Source organism: Oncorhynchus gorbuscha, linkage group LG05 (assembly GCF_021184085.1).
Source record: "Oncorhynchus gorbuscha isolate QuinsamMale2020 ecotype Even-year linkage group LG05, OgorEven_v1.0, whole genome shotgun sequence".
In the NCBI taxonomy this organism is placed as follows: Eukaryota; Metazoa; Chordata; class Actinopteri; order Salmoniformes; family Salmonidae; genus Oncorhynchus; species Oncorhynchus gorbuscha.
The window spans coordinates 55,853,281-55,876,824 of record NC_060177.1 but is presented as its reverse complement, the minus strand read 5'-3'; the positions used below and the strand labels follow the sequence as shown (position 1 = coordinate 55,876,824).

The window sequence follows — 23,544 nt, the reverse complement described above, 5'->3', positions numbered from 1 at the left end:
AAAGAGCAGGAAATATTTACTTTTTCTTGGACAAATATTTTTGTTGGCACAAAACTACCTCAATATTTCCATTCGTTTGTATGGGTTACCGTCAGACAAGTCCCGTGACACTTGTGGGGGTCATAGAGGAGAACAGAGTAAAAGCAGTATGCATCAAGGAAATAGACTCCTGGCTCAAATAGAATCCTGTTTTTAATAAGTGCCTGGTGTTTAGTGATTTAAGCAAATAAACACCCAGGCTATTAATTTAAGTTTTACAGCACTAATCAGCTTCCTAGACATTTGGATCCATTTTATTTCTGTACAATATCAGTCAAAACATTGTAGTTGTACACATATAGATATAGAACATATAGAACATTTTACCATAGACAAAAGCAGTCCATTTGAAAGGCAACTATGTTGTACAGTACATTAGGAGAAAGAGTAGAAGGGACATACAGATCCCACAGCAGGAAAATAATCTTGCAGCAACAGGAAATGGGAATTAGTGTGTGGATTATATCAAACATTTGTAGCTTTTGAAACATGGAAATTATGAACTTTAGAAGCCTTTTTACACATATAATATAATACAAATGTACATTTCCTGCTACAACATGGTGATCAAATTCAGACACTACATCTCCATCTCTATTGTTCTAGATATGGTACATCCCAGAGTTGCTCTGTTATGCCCACTCTAGTATGGCTTTATTATGTGCTTTTCCATAACATTGTAAGCATTTTGAACATTTTCAATTTGCTCTGATTCCTGTAACACCTAGCAAACAATTTGCCTCCAAGTAACTGCAGCTTTCTCAATTTGTGGAGGCATCATTTCCCCCGCAAAGCAATACAGCATATCAACAAAAACATGAAGCATTCCCTCCTCCACTCCTTTTGAGAGATTGCACTTTGGTCCATTTCCCTGTACAGAGAGAAAACATAGTCAGATATGATCTTCTAATAGCAGTGTCTCCAGCACAACATATGGCCAATATTTTTGTTGTAGAAAAATACACATTGAAAAAAATAGTAAATGGTAGTTATATAAGCACTGGGATATGTTTTTGTTTGGGTTTTCGGTGAAAGGAAAGGCTGAATTGATTATGGAAAAGCTTGGTTTCCAATGTGTGATTGTACAGAGAAATGGTTAAATGACAGTTGCCAAAAAAGCAATCGGTTGCTTGACAATGCAGCAAACACATCCGCAACTAAAAGCCAATTAATTAGCAGGTGCAGTGATGTGTGACAGCAGCCTGTTGACATTGGTCCAGATCTCTGTCTGCAGCCAATATGTATACCGGTACACACACACGCACACACACACATATGAACAGGTAGCCTAGTGGTTAAGAGTGTTGGGCCAATAACCGAAAGGTGACAAATCTGTCGATGTGCCCTTGAGCACGGCACTTAACCCTAATTGCTCATGTAAGTCGCTTTGGATAAGAGCGTCTGCTAAATGACAAAACAAAGAAACACACAGAGAGACAAGCACACACACATTCAGAAACGCGCCTACACACAAAATATTGCTTGGGATTACAGGATATCATTAGTTTAGTTTTGTGAAGGTAGCTTAACATGTAGATAGATGGAGAGTACTTTTTAGAAGTGATCAGAGCTTCGTTGAACAGTAATGTTCGGATGCTTTTCCCAGGGCTGGTTATTGAGTAACCCAGGGTTGGTCCACAATCAATTACATTTAATTGAGCTGAGAATCAACACAGTGTACTGTAAAGTCAGGGGCCCTCAAGCAAACATTGACTTCTGAAGAGGTGGGATAGGGCAGTGTTATGTGCGATGCCTCTCTCTTATACAATGGTGCCATTAAATAATGCATGACTCTCCAAAAAGACTATGAAATGAAGGAATTATTTCCCTGATTAAAAGCTTGTTCTTCGGGATTTTGGCAATGAGGTCCTTTATCTACTTACCCAGAGTCAGATGAACTTGTGGATACCATTTTTATGTCTGTGTCCAGTACGAAGGAATTTACAGCTAGTTCCGCGAGCCAATGCTAACTAGCGTTAGTTAGCAACTTCCTTCAAACTGCACGCAGAGACATACATGTGGTAAGCAGCTGAACCTTACTGTTTGACGAAGCTCTGATCAATTCTGAAAAGTTCTCACCATTTATCTAATGTACATGTCAAGCTCCCTTCAAAAAACACAATGAAGAATATTGTCTTATCCCAAACAATATCCAGGAACATAAATACTGAAAACAATATGTTGAACTCTCATACTGGGACTGCTATAAAGACATCATAGTGAGTTGGTAATTTTCTTAGTCACTTGTAGATATCGGTAGGCATTTATTTTTTCAATGTACAGTGAGGGAAAAAAGTATTTGATCCACTGCTGATTTTGTACGTTTGCCCACTGAAGAAATGATCAGTCTACAATTTTAATGGTAGGTTTATTTGAACAGTGAGAGACAGAATAACAACAACAAAAATTCAGAAAAACGCATGTCAAAAATGTTATAAAAGACACCTGGCTCCCAGGTGTCTTTTATAAAGGAAACGAGCTGAGATTAGGAGCACACTCTTACAGGGAGTGCGCCTAATCTCAGTTTGTTACCTGTATAAAAGACACCTGTCCACAGAAGCAATCAATCAATCAGATTCCAAACTCTCCACCATGGCCAAGACCAAAGAGCTCTCCAAGGATGTCAGGGACAAGATTGTAGACCTACACAAGGCTGGAATGGGCTACAAGACCATCGCCAAGCAGCTTGGTGAGAAGGTGACAACAGGTGACAACAAAACTATTATTTTTTGTTGTATTATGTATTATGATTTTACATAAAACAATCTGATATTGACAAGATCAGAGATGTACTGTATGTAAAACATCTCACTGCTTTACTAAAACTGCACTGGCCAGTACAGTACTGTAATACCGTAATATATGCCATTTACGTAACAGACACTTTTATCCAAAGTGACAACAGTCCACACATTTTGGTACGTGACCCCAGTGGGAATTAAGTTAAGATGGCACCGACAGACATGGCAGCTCTACTTCTAGCTCCTAAGCAACTTTGCAGTATTTTTGTGTGTTATTTCTTACATTATTAGCCTAGAACATTTTTTGTGTTGTTACATACAGCCGGAAAGAACTTTTGGATATCAGAGCGGCTGTAACTCACCAGTATTACGACCAGGAATACGACATTCCCGAATTGGATCCTTTGTACGTACCCCCAGGGCAATTGAACTTATCTCAGAGGCTGCTCCAAGACACCGCCGGCAGAGAAGAGGGATTCGGAGTGGACATCTAGTCCGACTCAGGAGGCGTGCACACCATCCACCGCTTCCAAGTATATTACTCGCAGTCTCTGGACAATAAAGTAGACGAGCTCAGAGCGAGGATCTACTTCCAGAGAGACATCAGGGACTGTAACATACTCTGTTTCATGGAATCATGGCTCTCTCGGGATATACTGTCCCCGTTCATACAGCCAGCCGGGTTCTCAGTTCATCGCGCAGACAGGAATAAAGAACTCTTGGGAAGAAGAAAGGCGGTGGTGTATGTTTCATGGTTAAACACTCATGGTGTGATTGTGATAACATACAGAAACTCAAGTCCTTTAGTTCACCCGACCTAGAATACTGCACAATTAAATGCCAACCATATTACCTCGCAAGAGAATTATCTTTGGTTGTAGTCAAAGCCGTGTATATTCCCCTCAAGCCCATACCACGACGGCCCTCAAGGAACTACTCTGAACTACTCACCTTTTTGAGATGCCTTCAAGGCCCTCCCCCGCCCTCCCTTCAGAAAATCAGATCACGACTCCATTGTTTTCCTCCCTTCCTATAGGCAAAAACTCAAACAGGAAGTACCCTTGCTAAGGTCTATTCAATGCTGGTCTGACCATTCGGAATAAATGCTTCAAGATTGTTTTGATCACACTGACTGGGATATGTTCCCGGGTAGCCTCTGAGAATAACATTTAAGTATACACAGACGCAGTGACTGAGTTCATCAGGAAGTGTATACGGGATGCTGTTATCACGGTGAGTACTAAAACTTACCCAAACCAGAAACCGTGGATAGATGGCAGCATTTGAGCAAAACGGAAAGCACAAATCACCCCATTTAACCATGGCAAGGTGACTGGGAATATTGTCAAATACAAACAGTGTAGTTATTCCCTCCGTAAGGCAATCAAACAGGCAAAACGCCATTACAGAGACAAAGTGGAGTTGCAATTAATGGCTCAGATATGAGACCTATATGGCAGAGTCTACAGACAATCACGGATTACAAAGGGAATTACCGGCCACATCGCGGACTCTGACGTATTGCTACCAGACAAGCTAAACCGCTTCTTTGCCCGCTTTGAGGATAACACAGTGCCACAGACGCAGCCCGCTCCCAAGGACTGTGAGCGCTCATTCTCCGTGGCCGACGTGACTAAGACATTTAAGCGTGTTAACCCTCGCAAGGCTGACGGCCCAGACAGTGCAGACCAGCTGGCTGGAGATTATGGACATATTCAATCTCTCCCTATCCTAGCCTGCTGTCCACACTTGTTTCAAGATGTCCACCATTGTTCCTGTATCCAAGAAAGCAAAGGTAACTGAACTAAATTACTATCACCCCGTAGCACTCACTTCTGTCATCACGAAGTGGTTTGAGCGGCTGGTTCAGGATCATATAACCTCTACCTTACCTACCTCAATTTGCTTACCGCCCCAATAGGTCCACAGACGATACAATCGTCATCGCACAGCACACTACCCTATCCCATCTGGACAAGAGGAATAGCTACATCATAATGCTATTCATTGATTATAGCTCAGCCTTCAACACCATAGTACCCTCCAAGCTTATCATTAAGCTCGGGACCCTGGATCTGAACCCCACCCTGTGCAATTGGGTCCTGGACTTCCTGTCGGGCCACCCCCAGGTGGTGAAGGTAGGAAACAACACCTCCACTTAGCTGATCCTCAACACTGGGGCCCCACAAGGGTGCTTGCTCAGCCCCCTCCTGTACTCCCTGTTCACCCATGACTGCATGGCCATGTATGCCTCCAACTCAATCATCAAGAGTAGGAGGCCTGATTACCAAAAATGACAAGACAGCCTACAGGGAGGAAGTGAGGGCCTTGGGGGAGTGGTGGCGGGGAAAAAATGAAGGAGCTGATCGAGGATTCAGGAAACAGCAGAGGTAGCACGCCCCTATCCACATCGATGGGACCGCAGTGGAGAAGGTGGAAAGCTTCAAGTTCCTCGGCGTACACATCACTGACAATCTGGAATGGCCCACACACACAGACATTGTGGTGAAGAAGGCGCAACACCTCAAGAAAAGTGGCTGTCGGGCTGTATCACCGCCTGGTTTTGCAACTGCACTGCCCGCAACCACAGGGCTCTACAGTGGGTGGTGCGGTACAAGTCTCTGCTAGGTAAAGCCCCACCCTATCTCAGCTCGCTGGTCACCATAGCAGCACCCACTCGTAGCACATGCTCCAGCAGGTATATCTCACTGGTCACCCCCAAAGCCAATTCCTCCTTTGGTCGCCTTTCCTTCCAGTTCTCTGCTGCCACTGACTGGAATGAACTGCAAAAGTCACCGAAGCTGGAGATTCCCATCTCCCTCACTAGCTTTAATAACCAGCTGTCAGAGCAGCTCACAGATCACTGCACCTGTTCATAGCCCATCTGTATACAGCCCATCTATCTACCTCATTCCCAAACTGTATTTATTTATTTTGCTCCTTTTGCATCAAAGTATCTCTACTTGCACATCCATCTTTTGCACATCTACCATTCCAGTGTTTAATAATTACTAGCTTACCTGGTTAAGTAAAGGTGAAATAAAAAAATAGATAAAAATGCCCAACACACCACCAGGGTCACACTGCCTGCCCCATAGGACACCTACAGCACTAAATGTCACAGGAAGGCCAAAAAGATAATCAAGGACATCAACCACTCGAGCCACGGCCTGTTCACCCCGCTATCATCCAGAAGGTGAGGTCAATACAGGTGCATCAAAGCTGGGACAGAGAGACTGAGAAACAGCTTATATCTCAAGGCCATCAGGCTGTTAAATAGCCATCACTAGCCGGCTACCACCCGGTTACTCAACCCTGCACCTTAGAGGCTGCTGCCCTATATACATCATGGAATACATGGTATGTATTGTTGTTTTTATTGTATTTTTTATTTAACCTTTATTTAACCAGGTAGGCTAAATAATTGCGACCTGGCCAAGAGAAAGCAAAGCAGTTCGACACATACAACAACACAGAGTTACACATGGAGTAAAACAAACATACAGTCAATAATACAGTAGAAAAATATGTCTATATACGATGTGAGCAAATGAGTTGAGATAAGGGAGGTAAAAATATATATATATATTTTTTAAAGGCCATGGTGGCGAAGTAAATACAATATAGCAAGTAAAACACTGGAATGGGAGATTTGCAGTGGAAGAATGTGCAAAGTAGAAATATAAATAATGGGGTGCAAAGGAGCAAAATAAATGAATAAATAAATACAATAGGGGAAGAGGTAGTTGTTTGGGCTAAATTATAGATGGGCTATGTACATGTGCAGTAATCTGTGAGCTGCTCTGACAGCTGTTGCTTAAATCTAGCGAGGGAGATAAGTTTTTCCAGTTTCAGACATTTTTGTAGTTCGTTCCAGTCATTGGCAGCAAAGAACTGGAAGGAGAGTCGGCCAAAGGAAGAATTGGTTTTGGGGGTGACCAGAGAGATATACCTGCTGGAGCGCGTGCTACAGGTGGGTGCTGCTATGATGACCAGCGAGCTGAGATAAGGGGGGACTATACCAAGCAGGGTCTAGTAGATGACCTGGAGCCAGTGGGTTTGGCTAAGAGTTTGAAGCGAGGGGCAGCCAACGAGAGAGTACAGGTCGCAGTGGTGGGTAGTAATATGGGGCTTTGGTGCCAAAATGGATGGCACTGTGATAGACTGCATCCAATGTATTGAGTAGGGTATTGGAGGCTAATTTGTAAATGGCATCGCCGAAGTCGAGGATCGGTAGGATGGTCAGTTTTATAAGGGTATGTTTGGCAGCATGAGTGAAGGATGCTTTGTTGCGAAATAGAAAGCCAATTCTAGATTTAACTTTGGATTGGAGATGTTTGATGTCTGGAAGGAGAGCTTACAGTCTAATCAGACACCTAGGTGTTTGTAGTTGTCCACATATTCAGTCAGAACCGTCCAGAGTAGTGATGCTGGACGGGCGGGCAGGGGCAGGCAGCCATCGGTTGAAGAGCAGGCATTTAGTTTTACTTGTATTTAAGAGCAGTTGGAGGCCACGGAATGAGAGTTGTATGGCATTGAAGCTCATATGGAGGGTTGTTAACACAGTGTCCAAAGAAGGGCCAGAAGTGTACAGAATGGTGTCGTCTGCGTAGAGGTGGATCAGACAATCACCATCAGCAGGAGCGACATCATTGATGTATACAGATAAGAGAGTCGGCCCAAGAATTTAACCCTGTGGCACCCCCATAGAGACTGTCAGAGGCCCAGACAACAGGCCCTCCGATTTGACACACTGAACTCTATCAGAGAAGTAGTTGGTGAAGCAGACGAGGCAATCATTTGAGAAACCAATGCTGTCGAGTCTGCCGATGAGGATTGACAGAGTCGAAAGCCTTGGCCAGGTCAATGAATACGGCTGCACAGTATTGTTTCTTATCGATGGCTGTTAAGATATCGTTTAGGACCTTGAGCGTGGCTGAGGTGGACCCATGACCAGCTCTGAAACCAGATTGCATAGCGGAGAAGGTGCGGTGGGATTTGAAATGGTCGGTAATCTGTTTGTTGACTTGGCTTTCGAAGACCTTAGAAAGGCAGGCTAGGATAGATATAGGTCTGTAGCAGTTTGGGTCAAGAGTGTCCCCCCTTTGAAGAGGGGGATAACCGCACCTGCTTTCCAATCTTTGGAAATCTTTGGAATCTCAGGTGACACGAAAGAGCGGTTGAACAGGCTAGTAATAGGGGTTGCAACAATTTCGGCAGATCATTTTAGAAAGAAAGGGTCCAGATTGTCTAGCCTTGGCTGATTTGTAAGGGTCCAGATATTGCAGCTCTTTCAGAACATCAGCTGACTGGATTTGGGAGAAGGAGAAATAGGGAAGGCGAGTTGCTGTGGGGGGTACAGTGCTGTTGACCGGGGTAGGGGTAGCCAGGTGGAAAGCATGGCCAGCCGTAGAAAAATGCTTATTGAAATTATCAATTATAGTGGATTTATCGGTGGTGACAGAGTTTCCTATCCTCAGTGCAGTGGGCAGCTGGGAGGAGGTTTTCTTATTCTCCATGGACTTTACAGTGTCCCAGAACGTTTTTGAGTTTGTGTTGCAGGAAGCACATTTCTGCTTGAAAAAGCTAGCCTTGGCTTTTCTAACTGCCTGTGTATATTGGTTTCTAACTTCCCTGAAAAGTTGCATATCATGGGGGCTGTCCGATGCTAATGCAGAACGCCATAGGATGTTTTTGTGTTGGTTAAGGGCAGTCAGGCCTGGAGTGAACCAAGGGCTATATCTGTTCCTGGTTTAAAATTTCTTGCATGGGGCATGCTTATTTAAGATGGTGAGGAATGCATTTAAAAAAAACAGGCATCCTCTACTGACGGGATGAGGTCAAGATTGCAAGATACCCGGGCCAGGTCGATTAGAAAGGCCTGCTCGCTGAAGTGTTTCAAGGAGTGTTTGACAGTGATGAGTGGAGGCCGCTTGACCGCTGACCCATTACGGATGCAGGCAATGAGGCACTGATCGCTGAGATCTTGGTTGAAAACAGCAGAGGTGTATTTAGAGGGCAAGTTGGTTAGGATGATATCTTTGAGGGTGCCCGTGTTTACAGATTTGGGGTGGTACCTGGTAGGTTCATTGATAATTTGTGTGAGATTGAGGGCATCAAGCTTAGATTGTAGGATGGCTGGGGTGTTAAACATGTTCCAGTTTAGGTCACCTAGCAGCACGAGCTCTGAAGATAGATGGGGGCAGTCAGTTCACATTTGGTGTCCAGAGCACAGCTGTGGGCAGAGGGTGGTCTATGTCAGGCGGCAACAGTGAGAGACTTGCTTTTAGAGATTTGGATTTTTAAAAGTAGAAGTTCAAATTGTTTGGGTACAGACCTGGATAGTAGGTCAGAGCTCTGCAGGCTATCTCTGCAGAAGATTGCAACACCGCCCCCTTTGGCCGTTCTATCTTGTCTGAAAATGTTATAGTTAGGGATGGAGATTTCAGAGGTTTTGGTGGTCTTCCTATGCCAGGACTCAGAGACGGCTAGGACATCCGGGATGGCAGAGTGTGCTAAAGCAGTGAATAAAACAAACTTAGGGAGGCTTCTAATGTTAACATGCATGAAACCAAGGCTATTACGGTTACAGAAGTAATCAAAAGAGAGCGCCTGGGGAATAGGAGTGGAGCTAGGCACTGCAGGGCCTGGATTCACCTCTACATCACCAGAGGAACAAATGAGGAGTAGGATAAGGGTACGGCTAAAAGCTATGAGAATTGGTCATCTAGGACGTCTGGAACAGAGAGTAAAAGGGGGTTTCTGGGGGCAATAAAATAGCTTCAAGGTATAATGTACAGGCAGCGGTATGGTAGGATGTGAATACAGTGGAGGTAAACCTAGGCATTTCAGATTTGAGGTGAATAATACGTATTTTTTTAAATTGGTGAGTTGGGTTGCAGGAGAGTGTTTTGAAGTTGGGATTTTTAGAATATATATATATATATATATATATATATATATAAAGATATGTGAAGAAAAGAGGACTGCTATGCCATCTTGGGGAATAAAAAAAAGAAAACAATTGTGAATTGTTAGATACTACTGCACTGTTGGAACTAGGAACACAAGCATTTTGCTACACCCGCAATAACATCTGCTAAATATGTGTACATAACCAATACAATTTGACTTGATTTGATTCAAATTGAACCCACAACTCTGATGTTGCTCGTGCCATGCTCTTATGAACTGAGCCATGTACAGGATCACTACAGTACATAAGTACAATACAATACACAATTACAATACAGGTGGAAGATGTTTGATTGTCATTAACCTGAGCATACCTCCCTCCTTCAGGCCATAGATATTTTTTAAATACATGTTTTATTGAACCTTTATTTAACAAGACAAGTCAGTTAAGAACAAATGATTATTTACAATGACAGCCTACCCAGATGAGGCATGCTATGAGGCATGCTATGAGGCATGCAATGAGGCATGCAATGAGGCATGCTATGAGGCATGCTATGAGACATGCTATGAGGCATGCAGTGATTTCAATCCAGATTTCAATCAGGCTTGGATTCGCCATGCAAAAACGTTTTCACCCAGGTGCATGAACAATGGGGATATTTACTGCGATGCTGATAAGAACCTATGGCTAAATGATCAAGACAGGCTCGGTGCAAATTAGTGCCGGCTAAACATTGTTTCTTTCATTTATTTTGATTACATTTTGAAAGATCTCTTCAATGATCACACCTTTGATCACACATGGGATAGAAATGATGGAAATGTGATGTTCAGTACATTTTAATGAGTAGTGCATTGTGCTATGTGAAAACAGTGTAATGTACTGACATTTACAGTACTGTAGCATACTACATTCAAAGGGCACTCTTTTTTCGAGGAGAGAACGATACTGTTTCAGTTGACATGTCTCATAGAAAAGGTGATCTTGTAACTTGCTGCATGGGACAGAAATGGCATATAACACCGTGCTTTACAGTAGCCAACTGCTTTGCAATACCCCTATTTCTGATGATTTATCCAACATATATACTGTATAAGGACAATGAAACTGTAAGACAAGACATATTTCTCAGCATACTCACAACCTGCCATTGTGTACAACTTATTCAAAGATTTTGTCAAATAGTGCATGGAAAATTATATTGACCAGGTACTATTCTTTCTAAACAGCACTTACAATTTTTTTTGCATTGGATTAAAAGTCAGTTAAAATGTTAATTAACATGACTAAATTGTGAGCCTATCATTACCTGATGTTTTGGTGACTAAACAAAATGTTCTCATGGTATTTCACAGAAAATGTCGATTTTGAATCACTCAGGCATAAAAGATGTGTGAAACCTCAAATGATTGCACAATCAAAGGTTCTGAACATAAGATACGGGGGCATTACAAGTTTGATCAGTTTAGAGTTTTGAAGATATACCACATACATCTGAAAAATTTGCCGAAGTGATTGAAAAAAATGGTAAAACACTTTTTAATCTCTATTTCCAAACAGCAGAAATGGTTGTAAGATTAGGGTCTCTGTTCTACAGACACAGCACAGAAAGGCAGTGAGCCATGACTTGGGCAATGACAGAGTTGGTATTTTTGGGTCACATTAAATCCGTGGAGGCTGGTGGGAGGAGCTATAGGAGGATGGGCTCATTGTAATAACTGGAATGGAATTCAAACATCAAACATATGGCTCTGTTCCTTTAATTCCATTCCATTACAATGAGCCCATCTTCCTTTAGCTCTTCCCACCAGCCTTCACTTGTTAAAGTGTTTGCACATACTGTATCTATGCAAAGACTGCGCCAATGTAGCATCTACAAGCATTGTCCCGCACATTTGACCCAATAGTTGTGGTACAATAGATTCTTATGTGAATCGGAACGTACCGAAACACTAACAAAACTGTTGTGGCAAAAATAGAGAAGTAGATAGGCCTAACTTTAGTAGAATCATTATAAAAATATAACAATTTATATAATATAATAACATGTACAATTCAAAATACAAAAGCTCTCCATTATTAAATGTTGGCAGCATTCTGAAAGCCTTTCCACTAAATTAATTGAAATCCTGATTGGTAAGGAAAATTGCATTTTTCATATCTTTATCCATTCAACAGTCTTCCACAGTTTCACTTCCTGAAACTTTCCATAGGGTTGAAAATACAGAAGTTGCAAACAGCAATGACACAAAATAAAATGTCACCTAGATATCTCTTCTCTTTCAGTCTCTTCAGAACACAACTTGAGCACAGTTACTGAATGAATAAGGCATAATACCTGGACATGAGGACATAGCTGACATATATTAAAGCTGCAACATGTAACGTTTTGGGTGACCTGACCAAATTCACATAGAAATGTTAGTTATAGAGCTGTCATTCTCATTGAAAGCAAGTCTAATAAGCGATATATCTGTTCTATGTTCTTAAGTTGAGTTTTTTTTACCAGCTTCAAACAGCTGAAAATACAATAATCTTTGCTTATGGAAAATATATTTCACAGGGGTTTAGATGGTGCAATGATTCTCTACACTCACCTCGCTTGTTTTGTTACATAAACTGAAATTAGGGGAACTATTAGAATTTTAGCAACCAGGAAATGGTGGAGGGATTTCTGCATAGTACATATTTACATGTAAACTAAATCACATAGCTCAATTGTCCTGTTAATGGTAATACTGAATACAGGGAAATTGACTTGAGAGGGAATTAAGTTTGAGCAGCACAGCCAATCCTGGCCTAATGCTCCACGGGGCTCATTTATCAAACAACACTTCAGATTACTTATCGAGTGTCACGGGGAGCCTGTCCAGCCATCAAACACACAGCGGACTATGCCACTTCATTTAGCATAACATTTCCACTAACTGGACAACAGCATGCATGTGGTCCTGAGCAGTCATGAGATTTACGAGGCTTGAAAGCTTGTCTTTTGCCAAGAGGAGTCATATAAGCATTCTACCAATTAATCTACGATGGAAGTTTGACACATTTTAATTGCCAAGCATATATGCTGTAGAATGAGGGGCCGCCCAAAATGTCCCCACCGGCTCCCTCTCTAATTATAAACTTCCTGCTTGAGTAATCACGTGTCTTATTGTTTCCTAATTACCATTTTTACTATAAATTAAGCATCGCACTGCAGCGAGAGTGGCACAGAACGGTGCATCAATACTGACATACACACAGAACCTTTGGAGAAAGCAATTCAACAGCTCCCCTCCTCTACCTCCCACTGTTATTGTTATCAGTGTGGCTTATTCATTCATTCTCACACTCACACAATTTTTAAGGTATTAATTTGCTGTCTTCATCACAATGAGGGTCGTGTAAAGCACACTATTGGAGCAGTGTGAGAGATGACTATTTAATGGATGTGAAAGCCTGAAATTGCTCAGCATTCAACATCATTATAGGAGTCTTTTCACACATAATAATGATGCCAGAACAGTATTGTTTTCAGCCATGCATGAAACATGGAATTATAAATATCCCTATAATAGTCATGAAATGAAAACAATGACTTCTCTTGTTTAAAGCTGCAATCCTTAATTGAAACAACAACAAAGTGTTCGCACAGACCTCAGACCTGTTTTAGTAAAAAGCTGAAGGATGGGCCAAGAGAAATGTGACCACTCTCAAATTCTTAAAACAGAACTACAGATTCAAGGACTGACCATCCATGATACTGAAAATGTAGTTTTAACCATGTTTTGAGGCGAAACAATGTTTGCTTACATTTGTTGACAAACATTTGAGTATAACAAGACAGTTGAACTAAGGCATTGAGAAGTTAAGTTCTTTAAGAATCGATGGGTACAGCGCTTTCGGAAAGTATTCAGACCCCTTACCTTTTTCCAAATGTTGTTACATTACAGCCTTATTCTAAAATTGATTAAATAAAAATATGTTCCTCATCAATCTACACGCAATAACCCATAACCCAAGTTTTTCTTTTGAATTTTTAGCAAATGTATTAAAAATAAAAAACATCAATACTTTATTTACATATGTCACACCCTGATCTGTTTCACCTGTCTTGTGTCACACCCTTCCTTGACCTGTCATTTGCCTGCCCCCTGTTTTGTAAATAAACTTCTGTGATTCGAACTGTCTGCATCTTGAGTTCTGATAATAACAGAATTGTTCAGACCCTTTGTTATGAGACTCGAAATTGAGCTCAGATGCATCCTGTTTCCATTGATCATCCTTGATATTTTTCTTCAACTTGATTTGAGTCCACCTGTGGTAAATTCAATTGATGGGACATGATTTGGAAAGGCACACACCTGTCTATATAAGGTCCCACAGTTGACAGTGCATGTCAGAGCAAAAACCAAGCCATGAGGTTGAAGAAATTGTCCGTAGAGCTCCGAGACATGATTGTGTCAAGGCACAGATCTGGAGAAAGGCACCAAAACATTTCTGCAGCATTGAAGGTCACCAAGAACACATTTGTCTCTATCATTCTTAAGTGGCAGAAGTTTGGAACCACCAAGACTTTTCCTAGAGCTGGCCGCCTGGCCAAACTGAACAATCGAGGGAGAAGGGCATTGGTCAGGGAGGTGACGAAGAATCACGATGGTCACTCTGATAGAGCTCCAGAGTGACTCTGTGGAGATGGGAGAACCTTCCAGAAGGACAACCATCTCTGCACCACTCAACCAATCAGACCTTTATGGTAATGTGGCCAGACTGAAGCCACTCCTCAGTAAAAGGCACATGATAGCCGGCTTGGAGTCTCTGGTCTGATCAAACCAAGATTGAACTCCTTGGCCTGAATGCCAAGTGTCACGTCTGGAGGAAACCTTGTACCATCCCTACGGCGAAGCATGGTGGTGGCAGCATCATGCTGTGGGGATTCAGCGGCAGGGACTGGGAGACTAGTTAGAATCGATGGAAAGACGAACGGAGCAAAGTACAGAGAGATCCTTGATTAAAACCTGAGCCCTGACTTGAACCCGATCGAACATCTCTGGAGAGACCTGGAAATAGCTGTGCAGCTACGCTCTCCATCCAACCTGACAGAGCTTGAGAGGATCTGTAGAGAAGAATGGCAGGTGTGCCAAGCTTGTAGTGCCATACTCAAGAAGAGTCAAGGCTGTAATTGCTGCAAAAGGTGCTTCAACAAAGAAATGAACAAATGGTCTGAATACTTATGGAAATGTGTTATTTCAGTTTCTTTTCATGAATTTGTTTTGCTTTGTCATTATGGGGTATTGTATGTAGATTGATGAGGAAAAAAACACAATTGAATACATTTTAGAATAAGGCTGTAATGTAACAAAATGTGGAAAAAGTCAAGGGTCTGAAGGTCTGAATATTTTCTGAAGGCTCTGTATGTTTCAAATTTGGTCAGAAAGTCGTTTACATTGCAAGTTAAAGCGTACTGTTAGCTAGCTAGCTCACACCGACAGTGTCACAAGCAAAGCATCCCAACACCATCACACCTCCTCCATGCTTCATGGTGGGAACCACACATGAGGAGATCATCCGTTCACCTACTCCGTGTCTCACAAAGAAATTCCATTATTTGTTATTTTTATCTCTTATTTTTTTTTGGGGGGGGGCATTTTCTTAAAACTACATTGTTGGTTAAGGGCTTGTTAGTAAATATTTCACTGTGAGGTCTACACCTGTTGTGTTCGGGGCATGTGACAAATAAAATTGGATTAGATTTGACAAAGACGCGCCGGTTGGAACCAAACATCTCAAAATGTCCATCAGCCTAATGTCCATTAGTAGTGTTTCTTGGCTCAAGCAAGTCTCTTCTTCTTATTGGTGTCCTTTAGTCATGGTTTCTTTGCCGCAATTCGACCATGAAGGCCTGATTTATGCAGTCTCCTCGGAACAGCTGATGTTGAGATGGGTCTGTTACTTGCACTCTGAAGAATTTATTTGGCCTGCAATTTCTGAGGCTGGTAACTCTAATGCACATCCTCTGCAGCAGAGGTAACTCTGTGTCTTCCTTTCCTGTGGCGGTCCTCATGAGAGCCAGTTCCATTCTTAGTGCTTGATGGTTTTTGCGACTGCACTTGAAGAAATGTTTAAAACTCTTGACATTTTCCGGATCGACTGAACCTTCATGTCTTAAAGTTAAGACGGACTGTCGTTTCTCTTTTCTTATTTGAGCTGTTCTTGCCACAACTGATTGGTTCAAATGCATTAAGAAGGAAAGAAATTCCACAAATGAACTTTTAACAATACAGACCTATTAATTGAAATGCATTCCAGGTGACTACCTCATGAAGCTGGTTGAGAGAACGCCAAGTCAAAAGGTGGCTACTTTGAATAATCTAAAATCAAAAATATATTTTGATTTGTTGAACACTCTTTTGGATACTACATGGATTCTACCTGGATTCCATATTTGTTATTTCATAGTTTTGATGTACAATGTACAATGTAGGAAATAGTAAAAAATAAAGGAAAATGCTTGAATGAGTAGGTGTACCTTAGGTCAAAAGCCTCTTCATACTTTTTGTGTTGAAAAGATGCATATTTGGATTTCTATACTCAACATAAATTATTTTTACGGTGTGAAAACAAAACAGATAAACAAACATGTTTTCCCACTGCACAGCAACAGTTTTTTTCTACCTATCCCAGAAAATAAACCTGGGGTTATTAGCATTGCAGACAGGGTTGGGGAGTAACGGATTACATGTAATTCGACACATGTAAGGGATTACAAAAAAAACAGTAACTGTAATCCGTTACATTACCAGCAAAAATATTGTAATAAGATTACAGGTACTTTTGAAAACTAGATGATTACTTAGAGGATAACTTTTAAATTCAGAAAGGATGTTTGTGAAAAAAATATTTGAGACTTCTCTGTTTTCTCACTGACTATACGGATATCACTTATTATTGGTATCTATATAGCGCATTGATGTGAATCACACTGCTGCTTTCTCAATTAGCTATTTACGCCTTATGGATATAATTTAATCGTATTATTATATGTAGTAGAAAGTGAAGAAGAAAGTAGAAAGTGATTGGTTAGAAGAAGCCTACATAGCCAACCCATAAAGTAAATCCATATATGGCCAGCCATGTAAACTTTAACATTGATTTATCATGCAATAGATGTCGTTCAATTATTTTTGTCTTCTTCAAAGGCCTCTTAAGGGGAAACTAATCTAAAACTAACTGAACATAATCATATTACGTTACTGAGTTTGAGTAATCCAAAAGTTATGTTACTGATTACAATTTTGGACAGGTAACTAGTAACTGTAACGGAGTACATTTAGAAAGTAACCTACCCAAACCTTATTACAGGACATTCACACAGAAATGGTGTAAAACTGACATAATACTGTTTCATGTAGAATAGTGATTCTTGTCAGCTATGCATCATCTGCAACATTCAAAATGTTTCAAAAATGTTAACCAATTTTAAATAAATATAGCTATCGGTGATTAATGGGTCATGTTCATTTGGCACCTAAAGGACTAACATGTACTGAAACAGGGAGGGACCTTCTGGTCTTGTCCAATAAAAAAACATTAATTTGTTTACAGTTACAAAGTGCTTTAAAACATTTTCCGTTCTGTGCCCTAATGAACACGACCCTGGTTATTTGAACTTGGCACCCGGTGCTAGCTGGTGATATGCCTGCATACCTTCCCGTGGGCTTCATCTTCAGGCTGGACGTCATTGGGGTTGTATGGCTCTGAGGTGCTGACTGAGGCCTCTAATCCAGGCTTCATGGAAGGGGTTGGTGGGACAGACTCAGCTTTGTGGAAGAGACTGTCTGTTCCATAACCGAATGCTTGAATGGAATTTCCTGTGGGGGCAAATGATAAAGTCATTTGTCTAGACTGTCTTCCCAGTGTTGGGGCAGCTGACAGTCAGTCCTAAGTCAACTTTTTGGTCCTCTGCCCAATTTTAGGGTGTGGGTGTTGATCTTCCCTTTGCCTCACTACCATTTGCACTGTTCCGTTTGAGACTGCTAAACTTAGTCAGCTGCCTGCATGTTTTATTGAACTTTACCTACTACACACTACAATGATATACTGTACATCCTATGATTATCACCTTATCATTTTGGACAACAAAAATGTGCTATAATATTCCTCTTTATCTTAGAGAGTAGAGAAAACATCAGCCACACACAGGATTTTCATCCACAGACACCATGGCCAAAGCCTTTGACTCATAAGAACACTCACTCAAACCTTTTATGTTGCAAAAAGGTTATTGGTCAATTTACGACAACAACATGGCCAAATAGCCCTGTAATGTCTGCACTCGAGTTGATGAGCCCTATTTGTTTGCCAGTAAGTATCCAGCAACATCTCACTGTGAGATGGAATCTTTTAAAAGCAAATAAATGAGCCTGTAAAGTGAACACAAATACTCTGCAGGGGGAGGGTGACAAATACATCTCCAGTCAGCTTTTGCTGATGGGTGGGGGTAAACCAAGACAAAGTACCTTTTCACTCTGCTTGTCCATTTTAACAGAACACATGTTTCTTTCTGTTCAGGCAGAAGGAAGGCAAACCGTGTAATTGCTTGGCAACCACCTCCATTATAAGGTCACCATGCAGAGATGACTTTGAGTAGATTTATGTGACTGATCAGATTCAGAACATTCTCAAACAAAGGAAACATTTCCCCCTTTCGGAGAGAACAGAGAGCAGTGACACATGCAAAGAGAGCACACCCACCCGCCCCCACACACACACACATGCACGCGTACTGTGCACACACATCGCATAGTAAAGACATAATGGACTTCAGATTTATTATGTAAAGACATTCCATGTGGTGCTTGGATATCTCAGCCTTGGGTTGGTAACAAATCTAGGACGTATGACAAAACTACGAAGAACATAGTTCTTGTGATTTCAAAAAGTATTGTAAATGATCTTCATTTTGCTGGCCAAGTTAAGACGAGTCTTGTTTTTATTATGACACAAGTCTTGTTTTTGTTGAGACAGAGACAAGAGTCTTGTTTTTATGCATATCTTTGCTGGGGTGGAAAGATCATCCAGAGAAGTGCTAGGGGAATAAAGTAATAAATCACCAAAGTTGGCTAGAGGGCTCCTTCAGCGGATGCTTTTATGCATCCAAATGTTCTACCGAGTGATTAAGCTCATTGCCGACAGCAATTCCATTTCTTTATGACTTCAGATAAGTTTTTTTTAACCCTATTGCTGTTACCTGCAGGGACGAGGCTGAATACGATTAGCCTGTTATCTAATTTTACATAACATGTACCATCTCTGTGGATTTATGTCCCCCCACTTAGTGTATAAGAGCAAAGCGCCATCTATTTCAGTTTATCTTATCCAGTTCCCCTTGACTGCAAAGAGGAGATGCTGCATTTTTGTATTCTTTTCCAAGAAGCCTCTTCAGCTACAAGCCTCATCCCTCATCTTGCAGACTCAGCTAAAAGTGCACCACGGCAATCTATTGAAATGGTCTGAAAGCATTATCCACACAATGGAACATGTTAAAAGCACTGGTATTCTGTACTTCTGATGATATTGCATGGTATAGCACAATGGTGTGGTGGTAGCCTTGATATTTGACTGCTAAATGGTGTCATTAGGATGCTTTCTCTATCCTTTCACATTCCTATGTCAAGTTATTTCCATTAGATGATCTCTTTTCTCATACACTAATATTTAAGGTTAAATTTGCACACACTGTATATAGACTTTCTTTAAAAAAAACTATATTGTGTTATTGACTGTATGTTTGTTTATTCCAGGTGCAACTCTGTGTTGTTGTCTGTGTCACACTGCTTTTGCTTTACCTTTGCCAGGTCGCAGTGGTAAATGAGAACTTGTTCTCAACTAGCCTACCTGGTTAAATAAAGGTGAAATAAAATAAAATAAAATAATTAATCTGGAAATGACATGCAAATAATTGCTCTATCCCATAATCTGAACAATGATGGAATATTGAGATGTAATTACTTGACAAGAAATGGCTCACAATGTATCTTGTCTAGGTATGTCAAATTCCGGGAATTTTGTTACGTTACAACCTTATTCTAAAATGGATTAAATAGGTTTTATCCCCTCATCAATCTACACAATACCCCATAATGACAAAGCAAAAACAGTTTCTCTCAAGCTCTGTCAGGTTGGATGGGGAGCGTCTTTGCACAGCTATTTTCACGTCTCTCCAGAGATGTTAGATAGGGTTCAAGTCCAGGCTCTGGTTGGGCCAATCAAGAACATTTAGAGACTTGTTCCAAAACCACTCCTGCGTTGTCTTGGCTGTGTGCGTAGGGTCGTTGTCCTGTAGGAAGATTAACCTTCACCCCAGTCTGAAGTTCTGAGTGCCCTGGAACAGGTTTTCATCAAGGATCTCTCTGTACTTTGCTCTGTTCATCTTTCACTCAATCCTGACTAGTCTCCCAGTCCATGCTGCTGAAAAACATCCTCACTGTCACGTTCGTTTAGAGATGGATTGGACCAAGGTGTAGTGTGGTGGGCGAACATCTTACTTTATTTAAAATGAACACCGAAAAACAACAAAATACAAAAACGAACGTAAAGTTCTGCAGGCTACACTGCACCTATACAAAAACAAGATCCCACAAACTAAAAGTGGAAAAAAGGCTGCCTAAGTATGATCCCCAATCAGAGACAACGATAGACAGCTGCCTCTGATTGGGAACCATACCAGGCCAAACAAAGAAATAGGAAAACTAGAATGCCCACCCAAATCAAACCCCGACCTAACCAAATAGAGAAATAAAAAGGCTCTCTAAGGTCAGGGCGTGACACCCACAGCATGATGCTGCCACCTCAATGATTCACCGTAGGGATAGTGCCAGGTTTCCTCCAGACGTGACACTTGGCATTAAAGCCTGATTGGTGGAGTGCTGTAGAGATGGTTGTCCTTCTGGAAGGTTCTCCCATCTCCACAGAGGAACTCTGGAGCTCTTTCAGAGTGACCATCGTGTTCTTGGTCACCTTCCTGACCAAGGCCCTTCTCCCCCGATTGCTCATTTTAGCCGTGCGGCCTGCTCTTGGAAGAGTCTTGGGGGTTCCAAACTTCTTCCATTTAAGAATGATGTCCAATCAATGAAATTTACCACAGAAGGACTCCAAGTATGGACTCCAGTCAAGTTGTAGAAGCATCTCAATGATGATTAATGGAAACAGGATGCACCTGAGCTCAATTTAGAGACTAAGGTATTTCTGTTTTAGTTTTCACTTTGTCATTATGGGGTATTGTGTGTCAATTGATGAGGAACACTTTTTATTTAATCCATTTTAGAATAAGGCTGTAATGTAACAAAAAGTGGAAAAAGGGAAGGGGTCTGAATACTTTCCAAATGCATTGTTTATAAACAGACCCCAAATCTACCTAAAAACAGCTAAAATATGTTAGATGTGCCAGTTCTCTTTCAGTTTAGAGGGGAAAACACTACAGAATGGTGGTGCCTTTAAAATCATATCAGAAGTTGTCTTGTATGTGTTACAAAATGCATTTTGAAGGCAATCTGGACTCACTCAAGCAGGTGTTCTCTGTGAAGTCCCTCAGAAAGCTCTCACACTCCTCTTCCTGGTTCCCACTTCCTTTACAGGTGCACCATGGGGAGACAGTCCAGTTGTTGTAGCTGCCATCCACATAATTTGGAGTCATATCTGTCCCTATGGAGGTGAAAATAAAGCTGCAGTTACAGATAATTCACAGGTCACTAATGGATAATAATGGACTACATTTACTATAAACAACATACCTACCTACACAGGCTCACAGTATGTTACTAATGGCGATGGTGCCTACATTGTACCATGGAGCTAGAGGGGGAGGGGGTGAATTAACAGTAGTATGCTGATTGATGCTTGTAGCTGGTCATATTAGTTTACACAGATATTACCAAAAACAGATGTTCTGTTAGATCCTGCTTTCAGGAGAGGAATGCTTTATTTGTGGAAAACACACCGTACTGTTTAATCCAGAACAACTAACAATTGTAAGTTTACACTAGAGATGTCTGACACATTTATAGTAACTAACAAACAATTAAATTACAGATAGGTGGCAGTGGGAAAGCTATTACTATCCCACCCCTAAAGAGTATTTTAAGGTCACTTAAAGTAGTAAAAAATAACTCCCATCATTTACCGCCTTCATTGTACTGAATAGTGCCAACACATTACTAAGGTGCTTTAAAATGTCTACTGGTATGGAAGGATGTCTTTGCGGCGCACATTTTTCATTTTTCTATTTGAAGAACACTTCCTATACAAGAAAACAGATGGTACTAAAATGTTGTAATCTAAGTAATACTCTCACTCTCCCATCCTCACCTCCACAGCCACGGATGTCAAATGTGTTTAGGGGAAGAAACAGAGGAGGGGTACGGATATCACTTAACCTAAAGTCTGCAGGTATTGTGCATTATAATGAATTATAACACTTGTCATAGGCATTTACTAACACCCTAAAATGTCTAATTATCATCTCCAATGATCATGACAAAATAACAGACATATTGAGCCAGTAATAAAAAATGTTCTGTCATAGGGAGATATGACATTTTATAAGCCTTAAAATAAGCTATTATAAAAGCTCATATATACAGTATAACAACTAATAAAGCATTATACTTGCAGGCTTTAAGTCAAGTTTTACCAGGGTAGGTAGCCCAAAATCCCCTGCACTCACCAATGAGGCCAGCGTAGGAGGCCAGACAGGCCTGGTAGTTGTCCTCATTTGGGCAGCTGCTGACCGTGTGCTGAGTCACCATGCAGTTCATGTGGAAATCAGCCAGTCTAGACCTGCACACAAACAAACACAGTGGACTACATCATCAACACACACCCTGGAAGTGCGTTTTTTTGCTATGATCGGATTGCTCATAGTTAAACAGAAGCTCACTGCGTGTACATTTGAGCATGTTAGCTAAATGAATAACTAATTATCTAAATAAAAATGTCTAATAAATGTGGTCATGTTTTCACTCACTACCGCATGAGGATGGATCATCTACATTGTTGGCACACATAATCAGACCTGGGTTCAAATACTATTTAAGGTATTTAAATCACTTTCAAAGACGTTTGGAAGTCAGTATTTTGATAGTCTCTAGTTGAAAACACATGGAGTTGGATATTTAAATGTATTTGGAAATACATTTGGAAAGTGTTGGCATGTATTTTAAAATACAAATACAAACCCCTATGCATTTGAACTGATGTCTGTTTGGTATTTTAATTTTCTTTTGGGTAAATAAGTCGTAGGCTTTTTATAGGAAATTATTTTAAAATACTTCCAAAAAAATGACAATGGAAGTAGTTGATTCAAATACAAATACTCAAATACACTTATTCATTGACTTATACAGCCTGAATTCAAAATGGATGAACTGATGAATTGTTGTTGTTTTTCACCCATCTACACACAATACCCCATAATGACGAAGTGAAAACATGATTTTTGAAATGTTAGCAAATGTATTGAAAATTCAATACAGAAATATCTCACGTAGATAAATATTCACACCCCTGAGTCAATACATGTTAGAATGACCTTAAGCCAGTGATTACACCTGTGAGTATTTGTGGGTACGTTTCTAAGAGCTTTGCACACCTGAATTGTACAATATTTGCTCATTACTCTTTCAAAATTCTTCAAGCTCTGTCAAATTGGTTGTTGATCATTGCTAGGCAACCATTTTCAAGTCTTGTCACAGATTTTCAAACAGATTTAAGTCAAAACTGTAACTGGGCCACTCAGGAACATTCACTGTCTTCTTGGTAAGCAAGTCATGTGTAGATTTGACCTTGTGTTTTAGGTTATGT

General features: G+C 40.9%; 1 protein-coding gene across 1 annotated transcript in view; it reads right to left on the bottom strand.

Moving 5' to 3' along the window:
- The window catches only part of LOC124035156 (GDNF family receptor alpha-2-like), a 78,407-nt gene that overhangs the window by 2,013 nt on the left and 52,850 nt on the right, over positions 1–23,544 (bottom strand). Inside the window, exons 5-7 of the mRNA XM_046348577.1 lie at positions 22,409–22,521; positions 21,247–21,387; positions 17,392–17,555 (exon numbers count right to left, since the gene is read on the bottom strand). Coding sequence (XP_046204533.1) covers positions 17,392–17,555; positions 21,247–21,387; positions 22,409–22,521 — 418 coding nt within the window. The remainder of the gene's footprint in view (positions 1–17,391; positions 17,556–21,246; positions 21,388–22,408; positions 22,522–23,544) is intronic.